The following is a 26,685-nucleotide window of genomic DNA, read 5'->3' as shown; positions in this document are numbered from 1 at the left end:
CCTGTGAAGCGTGACGTTTGTATAGTACGAGTTTTATTACCTGTGTACATTCCAGCGTGGTCTTCATGTTGTTTTAAAAGCCACGGTCTTTGTTTCTCCGCGTACGGTGTGAGGATTTCTTATGGTGGGTAAGTGAAGATAATAACGTGAAATGTAAATAAAAAAATGAATATTCGGGTAAATAGAAGAAGAAATAGCGTGGGTACACTTTTATGCAGATGTCTTTTTTTGTTTTGAGTGTTTGTGTTGGGTCCGACAGCCTAAGAGTGTGATTTTCTGTGTTTTGTGAGTTTAAGCCACATTGTTGACACGGTTCACACGGGGGACTGTTAGGTGTGTGTGTGTGTGTGTGTGTGTGTGTGTGTGTGAACAAGGAATAATTAAGAGACAGTAATAAAATGGCCAACTACAGCACCTCTACCATACAACGCTGCCATACCACTACCACAGCACCACACCACACTACCACACAACACTACCACACAACACTACCACACCACATCACCACTACCACAACCACACCACATCACCACTACCACACCACAACCACACCACAACCACACCACATCACCACTACCACACCACAACCACACAAATGACTCCGAGCGTAAAATTGTACACCACCAGGGCGCCACACTAATGAAGGGGCCTACAGGACGTAACCTCCCCTCCCCCACACACACACTTCCTGACCTCCTCCACCAGTTGAGGATTACACGGGGATAAGACTCAGCCGCCTGTCACACGGGGGTAAATGTGGCATCAAGTCAAATGGGTTTTTCATGAATAGACCTTCCTTCCTGGCGCCCATATGTCGACGTCACCCATTGTACCCCTCCTCCCCCTTCCCCCCCCACACACACACGCGGGATAGACCACAGGAATATAATATCCCTGTGTGGGGAGAGGAGGAGGAGGCGGTAGAGTTCACGATTTTCATTATTACGAAGAAATACAATGGGCCTGAATATACTGGAAGAGTTTATAATGATGAGAGAGAGAGAGAGACCATAATTAACCGGAAGTAAACAAACATTACCTCCAGGTTCTTCAAGGGTTATATAAATGACCGTCGACTTGGCTGCAACAACAACATTTGAAGCTAGAGTTAGGTTATGAAATACACTAGTCACCCATAACTAAACAATAGAGAGATGACGAAAGCTTAATATAGAGCTGGGGGGGGGGGGTGAGCACTCCGAAAACCAGGATAAAGCTTAGAGGATCGGAACATGGGAATGAATGAAGGAACAGAATGAAACGCAAGGAACTGAAAACAATAACTGCTATCCATAACAACATTTGGGACACCCTGTATAATATGAGTACAAACATTTGGGACACCCTGTATAATATGAGTACAAACATTTGGGACACCCTGTATAATATGAGTACAAACATTTGGGACACCCTGTATATCATCAGACTGTACTCAAGTGTTGGTTCTGGTTATATAGGAAGACGTACTCAGTTGCTTATGTACAGTACTCGCGCGAACAGTACTCTAGTTGACCAAGTGGCTGGGGTGAAAACAATATTAGTTCCCAAGAGACCGAATCAGGTCTTTAATGAACAGTGTGTGTGTGTGTGTGTGTGTAATAATAATAATAATAATAATAAACGGTTTATTAATAGAGTTGCAGCCGGTGGCTGAAAATATACAGACTTACATTTGATTTAGACATAATGATATAATATACATTGAATACATTTACAGGGCTGTACAGAACATAAATCAGGAGTTGTTTATTATTTTAACAATAGATGGGATGGTGTTGTTCTTATATCTATCGGTGCAGGCTCTTATGGGCTGTATTTTGTTGTTGTGGCGGACTGCGCGAGGTGGGTGGGGGGCTGCAGGAGGTGGCGATGACGAGGGTGGTACAGTAGTCCACTGCCAAACCTTTCCAGTGCTTGGTGGTGGAGGTCACTGAGGGATGGCATTTCCAGGGTGGAGAGAGCGTTGGTGTAGCCGGAGTAGTCTGCGCCGAGCATGATTCTGCAGGCCCTTTTCTGTACCTTCTCTAGCTGACGTTGTTGGGTGGAGTTGAGAGAAGACGACCAGGCTGGTGTGTGTGTGTGTCTGTGAGTAGTGTCTGTCTGTCTGTCTGTCTACGTTAGAGGTTGACACACAAGTAGTAGAGGAAGAGAACAATTTTTGTTTTAGTATTTCATCCGCCTCCTCTTCATCCAGTATTAACCCTTGTATGCTTACACAATTATCACTGTTAAATAATACTAATACTAATAAGTTATAATAAGCAACACACACACTCACTCACTCAGGTCACAGGTAAAGTAAACTGAAGCTGTGTTTACGGATTTTTAGAAAACTGTGTTGGATAGATGGTCAGGTGTTGTTGGAACCACTTGTTGAGAACCTGACCTGATCACCTTATAATTAATATTTGTGTGGATGTTTCTCTGTTTACATGACTCGTGAAGTGACGAAGTTGACGATGGAAAATTTATGTAGTTCTTTCTTTCTTTCTTTCTTTCTTTCTTTCACGAGTTGTTGTGAATCAGCCTTCTTGGTGTGGTTAGGTTTCATGGCACTGTTATGTTTACGTGGAGGAAGTGGTGGCGGTGGTAGTAGTGGTGATGGTGTTGGTAGCGAGGGAGGTAATGGTGTAGCAGTAACAGTGTATTGGACGATGGCAATGTTGGTCAGAAATAACTCTCTCTCTCCTCTTCTCTCTCTCTCAGCCATTGACCAAGTAAGGGGTAGACACGGCTCCCCCTCCCTCTATATTATCTCGGATTTACTATCAGCCGATGACTTCTTGACTGTTTAACGAGTAGGGGGGGGGGCCGGAGGTGGTCATTTGCCAGCTAGTACCGTAGACTATAATACGTCATAGATGTTGCTGGACTTCCTTCTGTGGTCGTAACCTTACAAACTTAACATAATTTAACCTGTAGGGAGTGTTATTTATTGTAGGTTTTTTAGGCATGAGTATTGAGGCAGACAGACAGACAGACACTGTTATGAGTCTTGAACATCTGCTTGTCTTATGTGTGTGTGTGTGTGGGGTTGCCATCTTACACACACACTTACTTGTTTACCTGAATTTTACTTGAACTCATTTTTTCTAAGGTTGTGTCTGCTTCCTGCCACCCTCCGCCCCTGCCCTTCCACCCCCTGCCTCCCCCTCCGCCCCCTGCCCTTTCCCCCTGCCTCCCTCCGCCCCTGCTCTTCACCCCCCTGCTCCTCCGCCCCTGCCTCCCTGGCCTACATATCACCTGCAGTTACACGTGTATATGACATCCTCTCTCAGCCCACGTCACAAGTTTGCTCTGAATGTTGTCCAAGAAGCCGTCATGAATGGTGTTGTTTATGTTGTCAGCAGTGTAAACAACTCAGTGGCCTCAGTTGACAGTGTTTGCTTTTGTGGGTTATATCTCCGGTTCTTGGCGAGGCTTTTCGTTTGTACAGTCTTGTTTTACCTTTCACTACAGGTAGATATAGAGTCATGTCTTGGTTAAGGGACGCTGTGTACAGAGTTTTTGAGGTCACCTGAAGATTAGGTTACCCAGCTAATTTCACCTGATGATTAAACACTCTAATGGTGACCTAATAAAGCGTAATATAGCCATCCTAACGCTAACCTAACCAAACCTAATCTAACCAAACCTTATCTAGCCTAACCTAACCTAACCTAATACAATCTAACCTAACCTGCTCACTATCTCCATCCTGGCCACCACTATCACCATCTTGGCCATCACCATCTTGGCCGCCACCATCACCATCTTGGCCACCACCATCACCATCTTGGCTACCACTATCACCATCTTGTCCACCACCACCACTATCTTGCCACCACCACCATCTTGAAGCACCACTATCACCATCTTGGCCACCACCATCTCCATCTTGGCCACCACTATCACCATCTTGGCCACCACTATCACCATCTTGGCCACCACCATCACCACCACCACCACCATCACCATCATTCTGGCCTTACCACTGCCCAGGGTCGTGTCAGTTTGGATATGAAATTGCAGACGAAAGCCACAAAATATATCTCCTGCTTGTGGTGGTGATGCCTCCTGCTGTTCTCTTCCTGCTTATGATGTCTCCTGCTACCCATCTCCTGCTTGTGGTGGTGATGCCTGCTACACCAGACCTCCCCTCTAGTACTTCCCTCCCTCCGCTCAAGCGCCTCCCTCCCTCCCAGACCACCTTCTTTGTTATGTGGTCATTTGGTGATCCCTTGAGCTCTTTCTTATCTCGTGATGCATGAAAACATAGTCGGATCACATGAAGAATAAACCCCCCCTAGCTTATTTCACCTGATGATTATACACCTTAATGATACCTGGGGGTAATTAGGTTAGGTAAGGTCAAGTTAGTTTAGGTTAGATTTAGTTAAGGTTAGGTTACATTAGATTTGGTTATATTTGGTTGTTACATTTGGTTAGGTTAAGTTACATTAGGTTTAGGGTAGTTAATAAAAAAGTTAAGTCAACTGGGACACAATACTTCATTTGATCTGGAAAGTTTACATACGAACCTTTGAGAATCTTAGCTCAGGTGAACGAGGCTCAGTGAGGAGGAAGTAAGCTTTACCTGTGTCCATTAATTAAGGGCGTGAGAAGGTGAGGGAGGGTCCTGGTGGGCTAGTGATTGTGGTCGTGAGGGAGTGTTCGCCAGGTCGAGTCTTCCCTCACACCTTCTCCTTCCCTCACCCCAGACCCTTTTCCCTCCCTCCCTCCCTCACCCCCTGACCCTCCTCCCTCCCTCCCTCCTCCCTCCCTCCCTCCCTCCCTCCCCTCCCTCCCTCCTGACCTCCTCCCTCCCTCCCTCCTGACCCTCCTCCCTCCCTCCTCACCCTCCTCCCTCCTCCCTCCCTCACCCCTGACCTCCCTCCTCCCTCCTGACCCTCCTCCCTCACCCATGGCAGGTGACTATAGAGGCAAGTGAGTAGTGTATGTCAAGGTGTGCTAAATATAGGTAAAAACAGCCATACTACGTGACCAGCACACACAGCCTCGATCACTCCTCATGTGTGCTATGTTGGTAATGCGTGGCGTGTACGGAGAGGGCTGAGTGGGCGTCTACTGAGAGGGCGGAGTGGGCGTGGGTGTGCGGAGAGCCAACATACCCACCACCACGCCTTCATAACACAAGAGTAAGAGGGTGGTGGGTCAACAACACGTCCGCTACCACAATACTGCTACAACCACCATCACTACCACCACCACCACCATCGCTACCACCACCACCACCACCAGGCACCTGCACCCACCACTCACCTGACTTCACTGTTAACCATGACCCACTACTATAACTCGCTGCCGGGGTCCACCACAGTATCTACCACTCCTCACCGCCCTTCCTGGTCACATGAGCCTCCTTCTGTGGGTGGAATAACAGCTCCTAGGTGTGATATGTAAATATTGTACACCTGAAACACCTCGAAGTCCCCCCTCTTATATTTTTTTCCACCTGAAGATTAACCACCCTGACGCTACCTTAGGGGTTAGGTTATGTAAGCGTTAGAGTTTGTTAGGTTAGGTGATGTTAGCGTTAGGGTTTGTTAGGTTAGATTAGGTTTAAGTTGGTTAGCGTTAGAGGGACGAAGTTTCAGGCAGTCAGAACTCTTCATCACAGGTATTTACTTAACCTTAGCAGCACAGTCGTCAGTTAACTACTTATTGATGAAATTCTAATGGAAAAGTTAAAATCGTCGAATACTACAGAATATTATGGTTGAATTGGTTTCTTAGTAATTAGTTTAGTTGTTGCTAATGTTATGTAAGGAATATTATTAGTCATAGTGAAGGTGACTTAGATTATACTGAAAGGGACACATGGTATACTGGAGGTGTCTTACAAAGTATATTCTTCCTTTCCACAGCGACACCTGGAGAAGGGCGGGTCGCTGCTGCAGGAGGCGACGACGGGGGACACGGAGACCAGTGTGAGGGAGCTGGCCAGGGCGCTGCACCTCCACCTCACACAGTTTACAGAGCGCCTCCACCACACCCGTGACCGCCTCGAAGACACCGCCAGATGCTACCACCTCTTAGATAAGGTATTAAGACACTGTGCCTCTTGGAGAAAACAAAACTACTGCCATTTTAAACCGACATGTTAGAATTATTTTAGCTTTATTTTTTCTCTCTCTTTCTTATATTTTTAGCTCGTTTGTAATTTTTAACTCGTAATCTCTTTTTACTTCGTTTTCTTTGACTTCATCTCTTGGGTTCTTTGTGTTTCTGTACCTCACCCTCTTCACGTTTAACATGAGGGGGGAGGGGGAGGGGAGGGGCGTGAGGGGAACAAAAGGCTATAAATGTGGCTTTGGTGCCCAGATGAATCACCTGTTCATCTCCCTACCTGGCTATACCTGTCACCCCTAATGCTTCGCTTACACCTGTTCATCTCCCTACCTGGCTATACCTGTCACCCCTAATGCTTCGCTTACACCCGTTCATCTCCCTACCTGGCTACACCTGTCACCCCTAATGCTTCGCTTACACCTGTTCATCTCCCTACCTGGCTACACCTGTCACCCCTAATGCTTCGCTTACACCCGTTCATCTCCCACCTGGCTACACCTGTCACCCCTAATGCTTCTGCTTACACCTGTTCATCTCCTACCTGGCTATACCTGTCACCCTCTAATGCTTTTCTACACCTGTTCATCTCCCTACCTGGCTGCTACACCTGTCACCCCTAATGCTTCGCTTACACCTGTTCATCTCCCTACCTGGCTACACCTGTCACCCTAATGCTTCGCTTACACCCGTTCATCTCCCTACCTGGCTACACCTGTCACCCTAATGCTTCGCTTACACCCGTTCACATCTCCTACCTGGCTACACCTGTCACCCCTAATGCTTCACACCCTGCTCCATCTCTCTACCCGGGCTACACCTGGTCACCCCTAATGCTTCGCTACACCTGTTCATCTCCCTACCTGGCTGGGCACCTGTCACCCCTAATGCTTCTGCTTACACCCGTTCATCTCTACCTGGCTATACCTGTCACCCCTAATGCTTCGCTTACACCCGTTCATCTCCCTACCTGGCTACACCTGTCACCCCTAATGCTTCGCTTACACCTGTTCATCTCCCTACCTGGCTACACCTGTCACCCCTAATGCTTCGCTTACACCCGTTCATCTCTCTACCTGGCTACACCTGGTATCCCTAACGCCACGTAATGTTTAAGGGCGTGGGTGAGACGGTATTCGTGGCGAGGCGTGGGGTAGGGTGGCGTGGCGGACCCAGGTAAAATTGTCGCACCTGGTGACATCACTCTTCCATTACGGTAATGAAGTGGTCTTGTTGGTCCTGCCTTGCCCCGCCCCCTGCCCCCCCCCCCCTTCCTGCCCCCCTCCTCTCCTATCCCATCTCCCTCTCTCCTCTCCTCTCACCTTTCCCTCTAACCCTCTTCTCCTCCTTCATCCCCCTTTTTCTCCCCTCTCTTACCCCATCCCCTCTCTCCTCCCTGTCCCCTACCCAAATGGATCGACTTCAGACTTAAAGCCCCAACCAAGCAAGACTGGAACCCGCGAGACAGGAATACCTCGAGAAGTGGACGAACAACCAAACGGATTGGGTGAAAATTAACAGGATTGGAAGAGGTTAATATCCACTAGGAGTTTAATAGCTCATGAATAGGGGAAGGAATGGAAGAGATCTTTAACCAATAGGAGTTCATTAATAGCTGTGTTTAATAGCCAGGCGAGGAGGACCAATCCCAGGACTCATTGTGGTTTATCATTATCTTCAGGTACCTGTAGGAGGTCGTGGTGTAGTGAGGTCCTCCAGGGTGGTGTCGATGGCCCTCCTGTTATCTGGGTGTGGCTCTGCTTGTGGCCTCTCTCTCTCTCTCTCTCTCTCTCTCTCACAACCTGTACTGTGTGTGGTTGTGTGGAGGTAGTTCTCAGGTAAACAACTCCTCCTCCTAACTTGTGGTGATTCAGGTAAGTGACTCGTTAATACCAGGAAATAAATTTAGATTCTTTCAATGTCTCAGGTGACCATTTCTCCCTTAACTGAAGATGTGATAACTCATCGACCTGCCTCACAAACAGAAAATGGCGGATAAAATGCCTTGGGACTATAGCACTACCTAGATATCACTGTAGGAGTGGAGTGAGTGGAGTAAATCGTTGGGTGGGTGGAGTAAGAGTGGTACAGGTGGTTTCCACCAGAAGGTTCAAAGCTGTGGGTGATCGTCTGGTTGGCTAGGAAAGTGTGTCAAACTGACCACCACTACCCCCCCCTTACTACCACCATCATTCTCCCTCACTACAACCAACCCCTCACCACCATCACCCCCTCACCACCATCACCCCCTCACCACCATCACCCCCTCACCACCATCACCCCTCACCACCACCACCACCCCCTCACCATCACCCTCACCACCATCACCCTCACCACCACCACCACCACCACCCTCACTTCAACCACCACTATCACCCTCACCCTCACCACCACCATCACCACCACCCTCACCACCACCACCCCCTCACCACCCCCTCACCACCCTCATCACCATCACCTCACCACCATCACCCTCACCACTGAAACACCTCAACATCATCACCACCACCATCACCCTCACCACCATCACCTCACCACCATCACCCCTCATCACCATCACCCTCACCACCATCATCCCCTCACCACCCCCTCACCACCACCCCTCTCACCACTTCCTACAGTCATGTCCCTTCCTACCTCTCACCAGGCACTCACTCTCACCAAGCTCATAGTGATGTGAGGAAGACATAGATGGGGTGTATGTATTCAGCCTTGACAATGTATCGTGTAGTTTATGTAATACACGTCTCCAGTCATCTCCATACGCTGACAGTATTATAGTTACCTTTAATTCTAAACCTAACCGACCCCCCACCCCAAGGTAACGTAAGTGTTCAATCATCAGGTGAACTATGCTTGGAAGGGGGGGAGGAGGAGCTTATGTTCATCACACAACCGTAAAAACAGTTTCACCAGAGAAAATTTAAAATGTTATCGGGGGAATATTACTTATTATTTTTATGTCGAGAAAAAGTCAACCTGACAGAAATAGAAATGTTAAAACGATACAACGAACAAGAACCACAGAGCTAAACGTCCTTGGAGCGTCACTGTCATTTTCCTAACATTGGCCATTGGAGGAATTTAGTTAGTAAGTAATATTGTAACTCAGATAAGGAGTGTGTGTGTGTGTGTGTGTGTGTGTGTGTGACGACTCTGCTGTACCCCTTCCTCCCTCACACACACCAAATATCGAGTAATCATCTCCACCTAAGTCATACAGCACGTGTAGGTGATGCTGGAAACTGTTGGCTCATGTGGTGGCAACAACTCGTGATGACAACAACGATGACGGTGCATAACATATCCTCTCTCTCTCTCTCTCTCTCTCTCTCTCTCTCTCTCTCATATAATGTTTATACTTAGCACCGGCCCCAATGTTTACCAATATAAATAATTCCCATCTTACAAATGTTCATGTATTAAAATTTTTGGATTCTTATTGGATTCCACTTAGTTCTAAGCTAACCTTTACCTGATCTAACCTGGTGGTATGTGTGGGAGGGTAAGTGGTGTGTGTGTGGGAGGGTAAGTGGTGTGTGTGGGAGTAAGTGGTGTGTGTGGGGGGGTTAGCGGTGGTGTGGGTTAGTGGTGGTGTTGAAGGCAGATGGGGTGAGGCTTCTGACTGGTCCTCCCACACTGCCTCACCTTGCATGACTTGATCACCTGTGCCTCACCTGACCGGGCACTCCTACACGCCCACGACATTCACCACACAGTGTAAATAAGTAAATACTCAACATTTACAGATAACATATACCTGGATCACGGATCACGCGCACCTACTGTATAGTGATTTACTTGCCCCCCAGGAAAATTTTGAAATTTGAACATAGTTTTACGTGATAGAATAGATAAACATGAATTTTAAAGAATTAAAATAAAAATAATCCAAATGAATAAACAAATAAATAAAATATTGTAATATGTGGAGGCCCCTGGGCAGCTGCCCACTTTGCCCACTCCTGAATCCGGCCCTGAGGAGGGGAGTGACTTGTGATGTGTATATGAGGGGGTGTAACTGTGTAAAGTGTGTGGATGTGTTAGAGTATTAGATGGACATGCACCCATTACAACGAGCTGGCCGCCTCCACTCACTTTTTCCTGTTCTAAGAATTGCTAGGCGCATTGTCAGTATAGAACCGCACCACTTGAGCTATCGGTACTCTGAGAGGAGACCCAGCTCCGCTCTTGTTGTTGCTGCTGATTTATAACTTCACACGTTCCGTGGATCACTGGTGCCATATTTTTTTTCTACGACATAATGGAAGTTGTATTCTGTTGACAAACCCTTGTATTGGAACAAAGTTGGAGAGCGGTTCGGTGCAGCTGTCTGTGGACAAAGTGACTGCTGATTGGTGCACCTTCATATAAAAGGATAAAGAATAGCCATCCACCCACACACTTATGATATCATTAGATAATGAATGGGGCGTGTAAGAAACAGCTGGGGGTTGGGGAACGCTCGCCATGATCCCCCTCCTCTACCTAAACGTGAGTGTTCGTCAGGGGATGAGAGGCTCCAGGTCTTTTGTTCCAGCAGGGCGTCGAGCTCTTTGGCCACGTGCACCTCTTTTGTTGAGCCCACCCACTTGTTTGCCCTTCCCATGTGTTTTTATGGTTGTTATTGGTTGGTTGTGACTTTATGGAATATTCAGAGACATTAAAATCATTACAGGAATTACAATGACTTCGATACTAGTTAAAAGTCCGGAAATTGGATAGCGACGTTTATTTACTGAAAACTTCGTGTCAGAATATTTATATTGATGAAAATTATCTTTAAAAAAGTAAGAAGAAATATTTACCTTGGGCGAGTGATTCAGATGGTTCTAAAAAATGGATCACTTGAAAATTAGTCACCCTTACTTATTTCATCTGAGGTGAAATAAGGTGGGGTGTCTAATCTTCATGTGATCCAAAATTCTGATGTGCCGGTGTGACAAATCTCCAGTCCGACTATTAGTTCCACAAGTTAACCGTAATAATCTGAATCTGCTAGTAGAATTTGCATTTGAAAATCATTGCTAGATTTTCATTTGATATGGGGGTTGGTTTGAGCTGTTAAAAAATTATTTATTTTTGGAATGGGTGGTGGCGGCTGTATAGGTAGTGGGGGGTAGTTAGCGTTGGTATGGTGCCGAGTTGGTGTCCACTGTAGGGGTATCGAGATATTAATGTTGTCTAGCACTCAGGATGGAAGGAAACTCTAATGTGGTTTTCTTGTATAATATAAGTTATATGATAGACAGTCTGGTGCTGGAGGTGCTGTGTGGTGAGGGGCTGCTCAGTAGAGACGTTCGGTGAGTAGCGTGTTGAAGGAGGTAGATGTGCAGGAGCTTCGTTAGAGAAGATGTTGCCTGTTGCTGGCCTCCTGGTTGAATGAATGCTGACAGCGTGGAGCTTGCTGGAGGAGGTGTTGCTTGTTCAGGAAGATGGGCAGAATGAGAGTTGGTTGGTGAGGAAGCTCAGAGAAGGACAGCTGGTGGGTCGCCATGCTCGCTGGCGGGAGCGAGGACCGCCAGGCAGGCGAGGAGAAGCGAAGGCAGCCAGGCAGCGGCGGAGGAGGAGGTGTTGCTTGTTCAAGAAGAATGGTCAGAATCAATCTCAATGGAGAGACAGAGCTTATATACCCAGCAGCAGCCGCCAGTCCTCTATGAATCATGTTGGGAAAACCCAGAAAGTCGCCGGTGACTAGTTTCGTTGCTAAGCAACCGTACCATCTGGCGTCAGCTCTCGCTATTGCTAGGAGACGGCACGCGGAATGCGGTAGCAGTAGGTGGCTGTGCGTTGCAGGCAGCTGTAGGGGAGACGTCCACTACACCACCATCATGCACACCATTACTGCCTCATCCACTTTCTCAATCCACTTCCGCACCACTGCTGCTGACTGGTAGTTGCTAGAACCCACGGCGTTCAGTCCCCATCCCCTCCCGTGCCAAAGTTTACATTTCCATCATATTTTTATTTAGGTGTGATGCGTAAAATGTTCTTGGCTTCCCTTGGAACAGATAGTTAGATGCTCTTTCTATCTATTAGAATAGGTTCCTAGGCCTAAAAATTTCTTGTATGGATTTTTTTTTACTATTACGATTATTTTGTACTCTAATGCAATTATCTTTAAAAGTAAAATTTTCCAGGAGTTGCTTGCACAAATCAGATTAAAACATTTGCCCACAACAAATTTAAATACTATATACTGTACGGTATATATGTGACCATATCGAAAAAATAACTTTAAGATGAAACAATCTCAGTGAAGCAGGTTATACTAATGAAAAAAATAAAAATAAAACAATATTGTCCATTTACAGGCATATGAGTGGGCCCTGGAGGCCATGAAGGTTGTGGGCCGTGTGAAGGGTGAAGGGTTAGCGTCTCCCGAACAAGTGGGCGCTGCGGCCCGCACCCTCACGGCCTACATGGAGGAACACCCGCCTATACCTGATGATACTTTCACTGCCATGACCACCCTCGCCACACGACTTAACAACCACACACTCCTCCAACAGTGCAAGGTATTTACTTATTGCACGTTGCAGGATATTTCAACATCTGATTACTCATGGATTATTTTTTTTTATACAGTAGTGGAAAAATTTCATATGATTTTTTTCAACAGATGGCTCTGGTTCGATGTCAGGAAACAAATGAGCTTCTTCATAACCGTCAAGCAGCACTTCTAAAAGCAAAACGGCAAATGGAGTTTGATTGTCAGAGTTTCGTGGACTTGGGTGAGGTGTTTGGAGGTGGAGAAGAAATGTCTCCATTGGCTTGGCTCGCTTGTTCACCTCTGAATGCTTCTGGTCGGCGAAGGTCTGTGTCGTCAGTTGGGTCACGACCTCGGGATTCATTGTCACGGTGTCCATCACTTGACACAGATGATGATTCTGTGTTCCTCGACCCTCCACCTCCTCCACCGCCTGCCAAGATGCCGCTAGAGCCCCGCACTAGCTTGGGGGGCATCAAGGAGGTTCGCGAGAGTGCTGAGGATCTACAGCAGCAGTCATCCACACTGCCCTCCTCCTCCACCAAGTTTACCTCTCCTACTTCAGGAGCCACAACCTCATCATCTGGTTCCAGTGGTACCTGTGGTAGCAGCTCCTGCTCCTCCAGTGAGAGCTCTGGACCTGTCACCATCAATAAGAAATTAATGAAAAGAGCCAATACCTGGCAATTTGGTCTCATACCTAAAGAACACACCGATGAGAATTCAGGGTACAGTGTACAGTAGTACTGTATTTTATAGTATTTGTCTTCGTGTTATTTGTGTCTGATCATCATGACATGAAGGTTAAATTAATCAATCATATATTTTGTTCAGAAGATATTCTTGTGTCATTGTTTTTGTAAAAATTATCATGTTATAATTCACAAAAAAAAAATTGATATGACTCCAGCAGCATAAATTTAGTTAACTAAATTGGCCGATCTTTCATAATGCTATAAAAGAGATAAAACTATTGAAAAGCAGTTATGTGAAAAATTCATCAGAAGATCTGAAATGATTATACTGTGCTTAGATATTCAGAATATATGTCCATTCATTGTATATGGTTAAGTTCAGGGTGACATGCTGGATTAACCAGAAACAGTATGCATTTAAAGGTAGTCTGAGTGTCAGTAAGTGTGAGCTGTGTTGAGGATATTTGGCGAGTGCAAACCAAGAGAGCAGTGAGGAGCTGGTGCTGTACGAGGGTGACTGACACCAGAATTTTTCCCCTCAGTCAGGAAAGGCATTCATAGTACCGACTCGTATTGTTAAAAAATTGTGTTTACATATATTTTACAGTATTTTAATCCAGAGAATTTGTCACCTCAGAGGTTTACTTTGATCCCTCTATATGTTGTGCCAGTTCTGAACTTCCATTTTCAAGTTTTGCTATCAACATACGTATGTATACAATGATTAGAGAGCCAGCTAGCTACACACACACAGATAATACTGACTATCTTACTCACTCTACCCTGGTAGTGTGAGTGAGAAATTTGTCTTTTAACACATCAAACTTTTAAACCTACTGTACATTATTAAATGATTAACCAATATTTCCATTTAATTCATAGGATGGATGATGGGGTACATCTTTCTCCAACAAGCCATAAGAGTATACCTCCGTCCTCTGCTGTCAATTCTCATTTACTAATCCGTGGCTCACAGCTCAACCTGTCAATCAACACTGACGACTTGTCACAAGAAGAAGTTAAGAAGAGCAAGTAAGTTCTAACTCCTTTAATCTTCCAGTAATGATCTCTCTTTAGTACACTGGTTTGATGTTGAGACCAATGAAGAAGGTGGAGGTGTCCACAGTATTTGGAGAAGGTGTTGCTTCTGTATGCATATCAAAATGCATAAATAAGTAGCGAGGTAATAATAAAGGTTATTTTTTGCTCACATTCACAGATTGTGAAAGAACTTACGGAACTCGTAGACCTAGGTTGTCATAGTTGTGTGTCTTTGTGTAACATAATACTGTATAGTACAGATACCTTGAACATATACCAGTAGAGGGTAACCAAACCTAGTACTGTACTGTATATAGATACACCTCAACAACATCTCTTAAGGGTTCGATGTTCATTATTTTCTAAGTAATTTCCCATTATATTTTGATGAGGCTGAGGGCCCGACTCTCCATGGGAACAAACTCTTAGCTATACTGTTATTACATGTACTGATGTAGAGATATAGACTTTGATATATATTGTATGTACAGGTATTTATTTTCACTTATGTTTATTTGTACAGTTACACTTAAAACTAGCATTTATTCTTGGTTTAATCACTGTTGGAATCGAGGATGTGAGGTGGCAGATTGGGGGTTACCACCAATTCTGACTCTGAGGTATTGTATAGGGTGAGTGATGGTAGACCCACAGACCCTAGTCCGACTAATAGGGGTTTCCAACTTATGGAAGTCCAATCTTTGCTGCCCACCATTCCATCATATACAGGAAAAATGAGGAAACAGCACTGTGACCTGTACATGGCCTTCATCGACCTTACAACTATTACTAATAAAGTAATTTTTTTTTACCCATTTTACCTCGCTGTTTGGCACAACTGAACTACTGTACTCTTATGTGGTTTGCTGATTCTATACCGGACAGCTGTCAACCGAACTATTTCTGTTCACATCAAGTTTATATTACAAGAAATGTGTGGTGCCCACTTCTTGATTGTTTAGATTGGTAATTAATCCCTTCAGTACGATGTCTTCTTTTCTATTTTATTCTGGCTAGCGCCAAACGATTTTATTCAGCTGGGGAAGTCCATCTCATTGTTAAGGGGTTAAACAAAACTTCGTTGCTTTTACAAGATATAGATTCGAACATAATCATAATCCATCTGCTCATAAATGCCACCTATTGCAAAGCAACACTTTAGAACATGAATTCATCCTCCTTCTCATCCTATTGTAGCTTTAGTATTTTCATCTGGCTAGTGGTAGAAGATTACAGTCCGCTGAGGAAACCCCATCATAACTGTATTGTCAAAGTGTTATCCTGCATTATTATCTCTCCCAACTGATACACACTTTCCTTCCTCAATCCCAGTAGCCCATCTTCCCCCCCCACACACAGAAAGACACCTACACTGACACACCCCTCACCTCTCTCTTCAGCTTATTAGCGAATTCACATTTCAGAGTTCAGGGTTCACATCTCGAGGGGAGAGGATTGGCAATGCTAAGTACAGTATTTAATTTTTCCTTCTCTTTTTTAGGACACTTTTGCTGATAATGAGGGAACTGATTCAGACAGAGAGGGATTATGTAAATTCCCTTGAATATATTATTGAGGTAAGTGTTAGCCTGTAATCAAAATACAGATCTTGTAAAAGTGAGTGACGGTATCATGATGTAATATATAAATCAGTGCTCCACTATTATTAATCCTGTTGAATACTTTTAGTATTTTTCTTTATTTTGTTATTTTCATTCTATTTTAGAATTATATCCCTGAACTGATGAGAGAAGATATACCACAAGCCCTGAGGGGTCAGCGCAATGTTGTCTTTGGCAACATCGAAAAGATATATGAATTTCACTCAGGATATTTTCTACGTGCTCTTGAAGCTTGTGAGATGCGACCTTTTGCAGTTGGTTCTATATTCCTGAGATATGTAAGTATAAACACACATGAAGTTGATAATACAATCATGATATAATACAGGAGCTATTTTGTTACTACTGTACTACATGTTTAGGATGTTATGTGTTTTGCTTTACTATACTGTATAGTACAATTCCCTGTATTCATCCTGTAAATGTATGCGCCTATATACTGTGTGTATGTGGAAAAGCTTTTTAGTGTGTGTGTGTGAAAGAGGTTAGTAGATACTAATTCAAAAGAGTATATAAGTAGAATAATGAGACTTGTTTCCATTAATAATACTGTATATGATTTTTTACTTTGCAGGAGAGTCAATTTCACCTCTATGCTCTCTACAACAAGAACAAGCCAAAGTCAGATTCATTAATGTCTGAGTATGGGTCTTCATTCTTTCGAAAAAAGCAACTGGAATTGGAAGACCGAATGGACCTTGCCTCTTACCTATTGAAACCTGTGCAGCGAATGGGGAAATATGCTCTTATTCTTAAACAGGTTTGTTATTGTAACAAAGATGTTTTATAGAGCGAGTGGCAATAACTACCTGTACTGGGTTCTTAGTGTAGTCCACTTAATGAAAACAAAATATTAGCAGTTTGTATATTATAAACTTGCAGTGAAAGGAGCTGATCCTCTTTATTACTTGCCCTAGTTAATTGTTATGTACTACATAATTACATGAAAGTGTCTGAGTCTTCTATATTTACATCCCTCTCTTCAGGTAAGCATGAACTCTGTAGGGTGCTGTAAACATTCAGCACGTTGTATCATTTACACAAATTGATAAATTTTCCGTGTTGATATTATTTTAACTGTGACCGGGCTGAAGCCAGTCGAATCATGCCATATTTTTTTTTGCTTTTCTCTTTTATTTGCTGTTTAAAGTGAAATGGTTATTCCATGTATTTATTGCATTTCAGAGCTAGATAGTAATATGTGCATTTTTATTTTATTTTAAATACTTCAATACCATATTACTGTATATTGTTTGATAAAAAAACTTGTGTCTCAGTTGCTGAAGGAATGTGGTCGTGGAGAAGAGAACTATGATGACCTTCAAGGTGCTCAAGAGATGGTTCAATTTCAACTTCGTCATGGCAATGACCTCCTTGCCATGGATTCCTTGAGGGATTGTGATGTATGTTGTATTTAATTTTATCTGGAGTTTTGTTTAATATTAATAGTCATCACATTCACCATGCATATATTAGAGAACAGTGTGCAGGCAGAAAGTATGCAATGTGCACATCTAGATATGTGCAAATATTTCTGCCAGAGATAAACCTTGCAGGTTATTCAATATCCAAGATTTTATTATACAGTACTTTATACTTTATATATATTCCAGGTGAACCTTAAGGAACAAGGCCGATTGCTGAGGCAAGGAGAGTTTATGGTATGGGAAGGAAGTAGAGCCAAGAAGTCCATTAGACATGTATTCTTGTTTGAAGATCTAATTCTCTTCAGTAAGGCAAGACGAGATCCAGAAAGGAAGGTATTGTTGAGTTGTTATATTGATTTTTTGTCTTGTTTGGAAGAAATACATGTAACAGTGAAAAGGTATATTCATATATGACATCACCCCAGGGTCATACATAAATCATAAGGACACTGAATAATGTCATATATAAGTAGATATAATTACAGTAAAATATTTAATGAACAGTCCATGTTTTGTGCACAGTATGTTATCTGATTCTTCCTTTCTATCTTTCAGACACTGGATATATTTCAGTACAAGCATAGCATGAAAATGACTGACATTGGCTTAACAGAGCAAGTTGGCATTAGCACCACTAAATTTGAAATATGGTTCCGCAAGAGGAAACCATCAGACACTTACCTCCTTCAAGCTCCTAATACAGAGATGAAAGAGTCTTGGACAGAAGAAATATCCAAATTACTGTGGCGCCAGGCACTTCGCAATAGAACTATGAGGTTGCACGAGATGTCATCGATGGGCATTGGTAACAAACCATGTCTAGACATACGACCAAGTGAAGACCAGATCAGTGACAGGTCCATCAGCATCAACCAGTTGAATAAAGGTTTGTTGTACTCATATAATCCTTTCAGTAAATTTTCTAATGCTGTACAGTACTGTGCTTGTTTCTATTTCATAGAAGATAGTCAGCTTTTGTAATAATCAGACATTGACAGTAAATAATAGATGGTGAAAATACAGCAGTACAGTACAGAGGATATTCAAAGAACAGAATTTTAATATTTAATTCAAAAATGAAGATTTAATTATCGTGTTTGTTTCCAGCTCCCCGTCTTCGGACTGGTTCAGTATCTGCTGTTGGCGACTTGAATGGTGCAGGAGGAAAGAGACCTCACTCAATAATTTCTGTCAGTTCTTCATCAGCCTCTTCATCTGCATCTTCTGCCTCATCATCACATTCTTCAACTGTCTGTCCAACTTATGTTGGGACTCTCAACTTGGGGTTTGAACCAGGAGATTCACCAAGAGCCCTTCATCGTTCTGTGACTCGTACCAGTCAGTGTTCTGCAGGTAGGTTGGTGTATTTGATGTATCATACCTGTTGATGTATACAGCACAGTGATATTTGTGGGATTTCGGATATACTGTACAGGCAATGACCATTATACGATGGGGTTATGGACCTCAAAAAGCCATCACTGTCTGATAAGTTGTACAGTGTATATCAATATAATAACTTAAGGGGAAAACTAGGTTCATTTCTGAGCCCCTAAAGAACCCAAACAAGTTTTCTATCTTGCTGGAATATTAATTAAATAATGTGTAAATAACTGAAATAATTTCTAAATACAGTAGACATAAAATCAATAAATTTCAAAGTAGACAAAATCAGTAAATTTATACAAAATAAGGATTTTTTTCATTTCCCTTACATGATACGTATGTATGTGTACAATAGTTAGTGATCTCTCAGCTGTCACTAAAGTAATTTTGGGTGGACATATGTACTTTTCTTAAAATTCTGTTACGTCCCCATGAGTGAGTGTGGATTGTGGGAGCAGAAATGGGGTGAGGAATTGGTAGTATCTAAGCCTCCAGTCAAGCTGTGAGCTGTGTTATTATTTTTCAACTTGCAATTTCGGGTAGATATATGTCATCCTCTGGGCGATGTGCGACAGTACAACTGCTCAGCCTGGCAGGTACCAGGGAAGGGGCAGTGCCTCCCACATATCCCGCATAGGTCACACATGTTGCGCCATTCCAAGATTGTGTCGTCATATCTCGGAATATTGCGAGTTATTGCACATCACTTTTTCTTAGCAATGACAATGCAGGAAAAGCATTTGGGTAACAGATATCATAATTCTGATCTCAGCCATTGTATAGTAAAACTGATCAAACCTATAACAATCAACACCTGTATAGTCTTTGGTGTTTTATCAGTCTAGTACTGTACTGTAATATACTCTATTCTCCTCATACAAGGGAGATTGTTCCCTTATTCAGTACAGGAAAGTGTAACCAGTAAAGGAAATATGTTTATGGTTGTATTTTAATATAAATATAATGGTCTATCAAAGTTGCCATTTATATTTACAGAAAGTGGAATTCTTGCCGACATGTATTCTGGTGGTGATGACGATGCACAGTCCTATCGACGGGTTGAGAGGTCTAATTCCACAGTGACGACCGTCTCGGTGGATTCCGCTCTCTCTCCAGTTTCATCTACTTCACCAGTTTCCCCTGTTGCACCCTTTTCACCTTCCCTCACCACAGTCTCTCCTATAAGACCCACAGATATAATTTATGAAGCACCATCTGTGCCAGCCATTGCAAAGGACTCTTCAGCTAAAACACTTCTTACTACTGAGGTATGTAGATATATTAACTCAATACAGGTTGTGTACTGTATATTCTTTAATTACCCAGCATGATTAAGCTTGTTTGTTCTTCCATCTGTCTTCTGAATCGGTAAGTTGAATTATTTTTCATACTTGGTTTTAATATTCAATGACAAGTTTTGTTAAAATTTCTCTTTGGGCAGCCGCCAGGGTGACTACAGTACTGTAATGTACTTAGTATCCATGTAACCAGTGGTAAAAACCCAATTATAGTATGTATTCCAGAACCATTGATACGCATATGCAAAAGTTAACAATAATACACTGTATTGGGGTAGAACAACTGGAGATTGTTCAAAATTATATTTGTGAACTTGGTAAGGTTGGAAAACCACTTGATTTCCATAGAAACCAAAATTTAAAAAAAAATTCATAATTATTAATTATTTTAGTAACAAAGTTTATTTATCCTTCCAGGTTTAGTGAGAGGAGTTTACAGCCTGACTGAGAGGCTGTGCTGACCAAGTCGTTAGGATTACTCTGTATTTATTGATAGCTCATATGTACAAAGACTATAGCTGTTATTATATTAATGATATCAACTTGTAAATAGCTTGGCAATAATACTATGTTAAATATATTTTTAGCACCAATATGTCATAGCAAGACCCACCAATGCTTGATTTGCTAAGTCTGCTTTTTGAATGTAGAGTAGTGATGCCAAATAACCTTATCATATAACCCTGACTTGAACACTTGATTAGACCATTATCTCTTCACACGTCATTTGGTACCTGCTCTTGATGCCATTAGGTCAGTTTATGGTCTTGATGTTTTCTTCACTATTTTCTTGACTTGAAGTCTGGCATTCAGTCTTCCATGTAGCACCATGTAGTGTGATGTAGTTAAAAGTTTTTGGACAATTCTTATGGAAAAGTTACATAGAATTTTGAGACGTCACAATTCATTAAGTGAATTGCTGTTGTCGGACTGTAGTGAAAAATGGTGCTACACTGCTAGTTTGGACTTCATATTGTTCCTCTTTGATATGGTGTTTTAATGCAATATGGTTGAACAGTTTTGTCAAGAGAACATTCTCCAAATGCTTAGTTTGTATCTGACAGTCTGAGCACAAGTGATGTGTAAGGCATTTACTCTCACATGACCAGCAAAACCCTTCTTCACACTCCTGTTAGCACACTGTATTTGCCAGAAATGTTACCATTTATGTGAAATAAATTCTGTATATTTTAAATATGAAAACATCTGCCAAGATGAATTTAGTATAAAAATATCATCACTGTAAATGGGAATTTAAGAACATGTTTTTGGAAAATATGGTGTCATATTTGGTTGTCTTGTTTCTGACTGCTGTTAAAAGGTGTTCAGTGATTTTTTTTGCATGACATACCAAAAGTACCTTGTATTTTGTAAATATTTTTTGTATTAATATTTTATATAATATTATGTAGAGACACAAGTCCTGTTTACAAGTCAATACCTACATGTTGCATATAGTTTGACATGCCAATAATTTATATGCAGTTGCAATTGTAATACAAACATCCTATCTGTGCCACAGTGTCAGTTGATAAATTCTCCACAATGTGCTGTATCTGAACTAGAGTTTTTCTGACTGACATCTTATATATTTTTTCTACTTTATTTTGTAAATAATTTTGTTTTCTTTGTCATTTTGGCTTATTTTCTGAGCATTTACAATTATAATAAATAAAATACCTGTACTTTGATTTTTATTTATTTACCAGACAAAGAAGTTTGATAGAAATTCGGAATCTGAATTATACAGTATAGTAGTACAGCACTAGACAGTACTACCTGTACATTGAAATGGAAAACATGAACCCTGGCCATTTCTTTGTGATGTCACACACTACCAATGTGAGGGGCATAACTACAAGCTTACAAAGTTATCAGGCAGAACAAACATAAAATACTGAATCACACAGAGGGTGATAGACCGATTGAATGGTCTACCAGCTCAAGCTGTAGAATCAAGAACAATAATTGGCCTCAAAAGAGCCAGAGACAAAATTATCAAGAACAATGGAGGGATCATACACTGGCCTCTTTTCCTCAGGTAATAAATTTGATAACCAATAATTTAAAATATTCACACATCTTCAAAAACTGAAGAATCAGGGAAAGTGGAAATGACAGACTTGACCTATGTGAAAGAACTACACAAAGAATCCTACCATAGAAAAAAATATTCATTGAACTTTACTCGGGCAACTAGCTTGTAACTTACCAATTCCTACAGTAAGTCCCCGCTTAACGTCGTCCCGCTTAACATTGTTTCGGTACTACGTTGCTGAACTTTAGAGACCAAAAATTCATTTAACGTCCTGGTGACCCGATACTACGTCGTTTTGTGTCATCACGGACTACTCTCTACGGTGCATCACCCACTCTTGTCTGGCCGCACTACGCTCTCTTGGCTCGGCGCGCTGCCCGCACTCGCGAAACATCACGGCATCACCAAGCCAGTGCTTAAGTGCTTTTACTCTAAAACTGTTCTCTAACCATTCGAAATGGCTTCCAAGCGCCCATCAAGCGCTACTGATCCTAGTGTAGTGAAGAGGCAACGCAAGACCATTACCCTTACTATGAAAATGGATGTATTAGCCCGATTTGAAAAAGGGGAACGTGCTGTGGACATAGCTGCTGTGCTTGGTCTAACTCCCACAACGGTGCGTACTATCCGGACCAACGCTGACAAGATTAAGGTTAGTGCTGGTAGTGGTTTTTCTCCGAGTGCTACTAAGACGACTCGTGCTAGAAGCACTGTGATAGAGAAGGTGGAAAAGATGCTGGCAATGTGGGTGGAGGACCAGAATCAACTCAATGCCCCTGTGAGCCTTATGGTTATCCAGCATAAGGCCAGATCCTTGTTTGATGACATGAAGGAAACAGAGGGTGAAGGATCGAAAGAAGAGACCTTTGCGGCCAGCCGAGGCTGGTTTCAACGATTTAAGCGTCCGTATAACTTCCACAACATAAAGATGACTGGTGAAGCTGCCAGTTCAGATATGGGTACTGCAGAGACATTCCCGCCAACAACGGAGGAGGAGGAGCAAGCAGCGGGGGAGGAACCCCAGCCAGAGCAGGAAGAGGAGGCAGCCGCAGAGTCTCGGTGACTTACCACCCTCCGCCTCTCCTGCCCTCCTCCGCTCCCGACCTCCTCCTCCGCTCCCGCCATCCTCCTCCACTCCACTACCCACTCGCTCTACCACCTCCGCCCATTGGTGAGTACCAACACAAACTTAGTTCTATATACAGGTACTCCTCGACTTACGACATACTCGACTAACGACAACCCGGACATACGACTGCCGTGGTCATATAAAATATTTTTCAAATTAAGTATTTTCTAGTACCGACGTTAGTGGTCGCGCTGTGTACTGACAAAATTTTTGTTTGCAATTCCCCTTAAAATGGCTGGCAAGTGTAAGAGTGAGAGTTCTCGTGGTACTGAGAAGAAAAAGAGACACCCATATTAGAATTTCTATGTAATATTTTCGCCTTTTCGACTTACGACTTGGTTGTCGGGACGGAACCCCGTCGTAAGTCGAGGAGAGACTGTATAACCAAAAGCCACCATATCCTACTTAGGATATGGTGGCTTTTGGTTATAATATATTGGTTATATATTTTGGTTATATTAGACCCCGAGTGGCGATGTCAGTTGTGGATTTTTAATGTCAGCTGTGGATTTTTACGCCTGACGGAATAAAACCGACTATAGGCCACAATGATAACATGGGGGGAAAGTAGCAGAGTTCAAATGATGCTCCAGGAAACTTCTGACGGTTCATCACCGAGTTAACTTTTTCAAGCTGTATAGTGTGATTCAGAATAAAAATAGTTGTTCTATGTGTAGATTAAGGTTGGATTAAGCCCTGTCCACATAAGCATGCACCACTGACAGTTATAAAGTACATTAGCTTCCACTGTTAGATTGTCATTCACCCATATGTAATTTTTTTTTACAAATTTTAATATTTTGTGGTACTCTTATTAACACAAATTCGCAGCATAATCATAATAACACCTACTGTAGTATATGGAAACGTTGTGAACAAGTGAGCTGGGTACAGCCACTAAGTCAACCGACTAAGGACAGGATTGAAGGTGATCAGGATTCAGGACTAGTTACTGGTGTTATGTAACATAGTGTGTGTATACGGCCCCACGCTTACAAGTGGCCGGTCCGACTAATTACCCAAATGTACCCAAATGTAGCCAAATATAGCCGCAATAAAGTCAAATGATGGTCGTACAAGCGTAATTCGGGCTGTGAATCACTTCTCGATTATTATTTGGTGTCATAAAGTAAAAAAAAATTGGCAAACTTAATTTAATCTGAGTTGTGTTGTGTTAGGTTAGGTTAGGTTAGATTAGATTAGGTTAGGTACATGCACTTGATCTATTAACTCAGATTAAATTAAGTTTACCAATTTTTTGTGACTTCGTGACACCAAATACTAGTCGAGGTTAGGTTAGGTTAGGTTAGGTTTGGTTAGGTTAGGTTAGGTTAGATTAGGTTAGGTTAGGTTAGGTTAGGTACATGCACTCGATCTATTAACTCAGATTAAAGTAAGTTTTCCAATTTTTTTTTACTTTCTGACACCAAATACTAGTCGAGAAGTGATTGGCAGTCCGATTTATTCATGTAGGACCATTATTTGACTTCATTCCGGCTATATTTGGCTACATTTGGGTAATTAGTCGGACCCCAAGTGGCAGAACTGATTGATGCTCTTGGCGGAATGGTGGGCATTTGATAGTTGTGTTCTGTTTCGTATACCTGTATTTTTAAAAGTGTGGCTTTTTTATTTTTTTTATTTTACATTTCTTTGTTGTTAGGAAAGAATAAGATAGTATTCTTGTACTTAACCCTTTAGTGACCGTAGCCTTATAAAGTTTAGGTATAGAGCCACAACTTTCGGAAGTATTTCGTATGAGTCCACTGAATGAAAATAAAACTCTCTTTTTTCCCTTTCTGGGTTTATTTTTGTATTTTGAGTATGTTCCCAAAATGGGAACGTTGGACACTTCCGGAGTACATTCATGATATTATCATATATATATATATATATATATATATATATATATATATATATATATATATATATATATATATATATATATATATATATATATATAATCAGTATTATCAAAATAAGCAATTACATTCAAATTCTGAAAAGTAGTTTGACAATCATTTCTTTTGGAAGTTGATACTGCACGCCTTGTGAAGTCTTTTCTCGCACTTGATGCACTTCAGACGTGTGTTTTTCTTGCATACATAGCATCTACCTTGTGAAAACTCCTGAAGAAAGTGGTTTACATTATCATATCTTATTGCTTTTGGTACAGAGGATGTTGGACCACCTTCTCGTTTTCTTGGTGTTTCGATTCCTGTAGAGAAAATATTTTTTAAATTAATTACATTTAATAGGAACCCACACTACCTGAGCACAGACATATTTGCTTTCATTCACCCATAAACAAAATACAGTACCGTACTTGTGAAGAAATAAATCCAGCATATATTTATCATCCTTATCAACTGGGAAAACAACTGACGAGATAAACACAAACTACCGACTCACTTATATGGGCTAGGCTGAACTCCTGTAGCATCTGATAGGAACCGAAATTCTGGTAAATTTTCGATGAGACTGGAGCGAATAAGTTCGTCCCTTTGTGGTGAATTCTCAAGTTTCGGTTGGTAAGTCCTACGTAGGCTGGGTGTTGTTGGTATATAGGTGTAGAGTTCGTGACTTTCAGGGAGTCTTCGGGCATAAAAATATGGTGCTATTACTTCTACATGGCAAATGCCGTAAGTACAGACAGTTTTTGGTTTGGTGGTGTTCTCATGAGGACCGTTTCGTTAGCATTGAATTCTTGGGAATACCCGCTCGTTCGGAGTCCCTTGAATGGTGCTGCCTCTCGCGAGTGCGACATGACTTTAGATTAAAACATATATTGTAAAATATTTGGAAATTAAATAAAACGAGACCTTGATTACCCTAGAATGTGCATTACCCTAAATACTATCCTAAAGGGTGTTTTATTACCCCAGTTAAGGGTATTTTACTCTAAAATAGAAGCACTCACTGGTAATCCGACAAAAGAGAAAGGCATTCAAGGTGACGGAGAAAATGAGAGTTTAAGATACTTTCGAAAATCTTAGAGAAGGAAGAAGTTATGGTAATGGGGCGATAGTAAGAGGAATTAGAATGGTCACCCTTCTTCAGGATGGACTGAACCGAGGCATGTTTCGAAGAAGGAAAAGTTTGGGTTTTGAGGCAAAGGCGAAAGAGGCGAGCAAGCATAAGGGCCAGAATTTCACCCACACCCTCAGAACACGAAGGGGTATCCCGGCCGGTCCATGTGCCTTACTCGCTTCCAACCTGGATAACACACCGGCAACCCTACGAGTGGAGATTATAGTTAAGTGCATAGGTTCATTAGGAGGGGTAAAGGTGGAATCGTCTAAGTTGGAGATAGAGGAAAATAAGGTGCTAAAGAGATTGGTTTTATTAGGGGGAGAGTTGGCTATATAGAGTTATCTGGTCAAGGCTCTGTCTATACCTCAAAACCTTTACAAGAACGAAAATACATCTTTCATTTGTCCTCTCGGGTGTTTTTTTTACCACAATTAGCAATATTTTTTAGTTAATATAT

At 42.2% G+C, this 26,685-nt stretch overlaps 2 protein-coding genes across 3 annotated transcripts in view; one reads left to right on the top strand and one right to left on the bottom strand.

Moving 5' to 3' along the window:
- The window catches only part of LOC121878785, an 85,470-nt gene extending 63,772 nt beyond the window's left edge, over positions 1–21,698 (top strand). The window contains exons 2-14 of the mRNA XM_042385199.1: positions 5,868–6,044; positions 12,384–12,587; positions 12,692–13,287; positions 14,137–14,286; positions 15,797–15,872; positions 16,022–16,195; positions 16,492–16,677; positions 17,195–17,320; positions 17,531–17,677; positions 17,900–18,230; positions 18,452–18,697; positions 19,727–19,998; positions 20,446–21,698. Coding sequence (XP_042241133.1) covers positions 5,868–6,044; positions 12,384–12,587; positions 12,692–13,287; positions 14,137–14,286; positions 15,797–15,872; positions 16,022–16,195; positions 16,492–16,677; positions 17,195–17,320; positions 17,531–17,677; positions 17,900–18,230; positions 18,452–18,697; positions 19,727–19,998; positions 20,446–20,451 — 2,691 coding nt within the window. The 3' untranslated portion in view covers positions 20,452–21,698. The remainder of the gene's footprint in view (positions 1–5,867; positions 6,045–12,383; positions 12,588–12,691; positions 13,288–14,136; positions 14,287–15,796; positions 15,873–16,021; positions 16,196–16,491; positions 16,678–17,194; positions 17,321–17,530; positions 17,678–17,899; positions 18,231–18,451; positions 18,698–19,726; positions 19,999–20,445) is intronic.
- Positions 21,699–25,097: 3,399 nt separating this feature from the next.
- On the bottom strand, positions 25,098–25,846 carry LOC121878792. Of its 2 annotated transcripts, none has more exons than XR_006091223.1 (2): positions 25,522–25,846; positions 25,098–25,413 (listed from the first exon to the last, which is right to left on the bottom strand). XR_006091223.1 is itself a non-coding variant. In XM_042385213.1 (2 exons), the coding sequence occupies exons 1-2, from the start codon at positions 25,798–25,800 to the stop codon at positions 25,214–25,216; spliced, it is 393 nt and encodes a 130-aa protein (XP_042241147.1). In that variant the 5' UTR covers positions 25,801–25,846; the 3' UTR covers positions 25,132–25,213. The 2 variants fall into 2 exon arrangements, 1 of the variants encoding a protein (XP_042241147.1); XM_042385213.1 differs by having other exon boundaries at positions 25,132–25,413; positions 25,608–25,846.
- Between the last annotated feature and the right edge of the window lie 839 nt (positions 25,847–26,685).

Source organism: Homarus americanus, unplaced genomic scaffold (assembly GCF_018991925.1).
Source record: "Homarus americanus isolate GMGI-L3 unplaced genomic scaffold, GMGI_Hamer_2.0 scaffold40995, whole genome shotgun sequence".
In the NCBI taxonomy this organism is placed as follows: domain Eukaryota; kingdom Metazoa; phylum Arthropoda; class Malacostraca; order Decapoda; family Nephropidae; genus Homarus; species Homarus americanus.
Note: the sequence above shows the minus strand (reverse complement) of the source record. Positions and strands in the feature narration are given on the sequence as shown.

Coding starts and splice junctions, on each gene's coding strand:
- LOC121878792 (XM_042385213.1), bottom strand. CDS start 25,800: ATGCCCGAAGACTCCCTGAAAGTCACGAACTCTACACCTATATACCAA. Junction 25,414..25,607: donor GTTCAGCCTAGCCCATATAA/GTGAGTCGGTAG, acceptor TTTTCTCTACAG/GAATCGAAACACCAAGAAAA.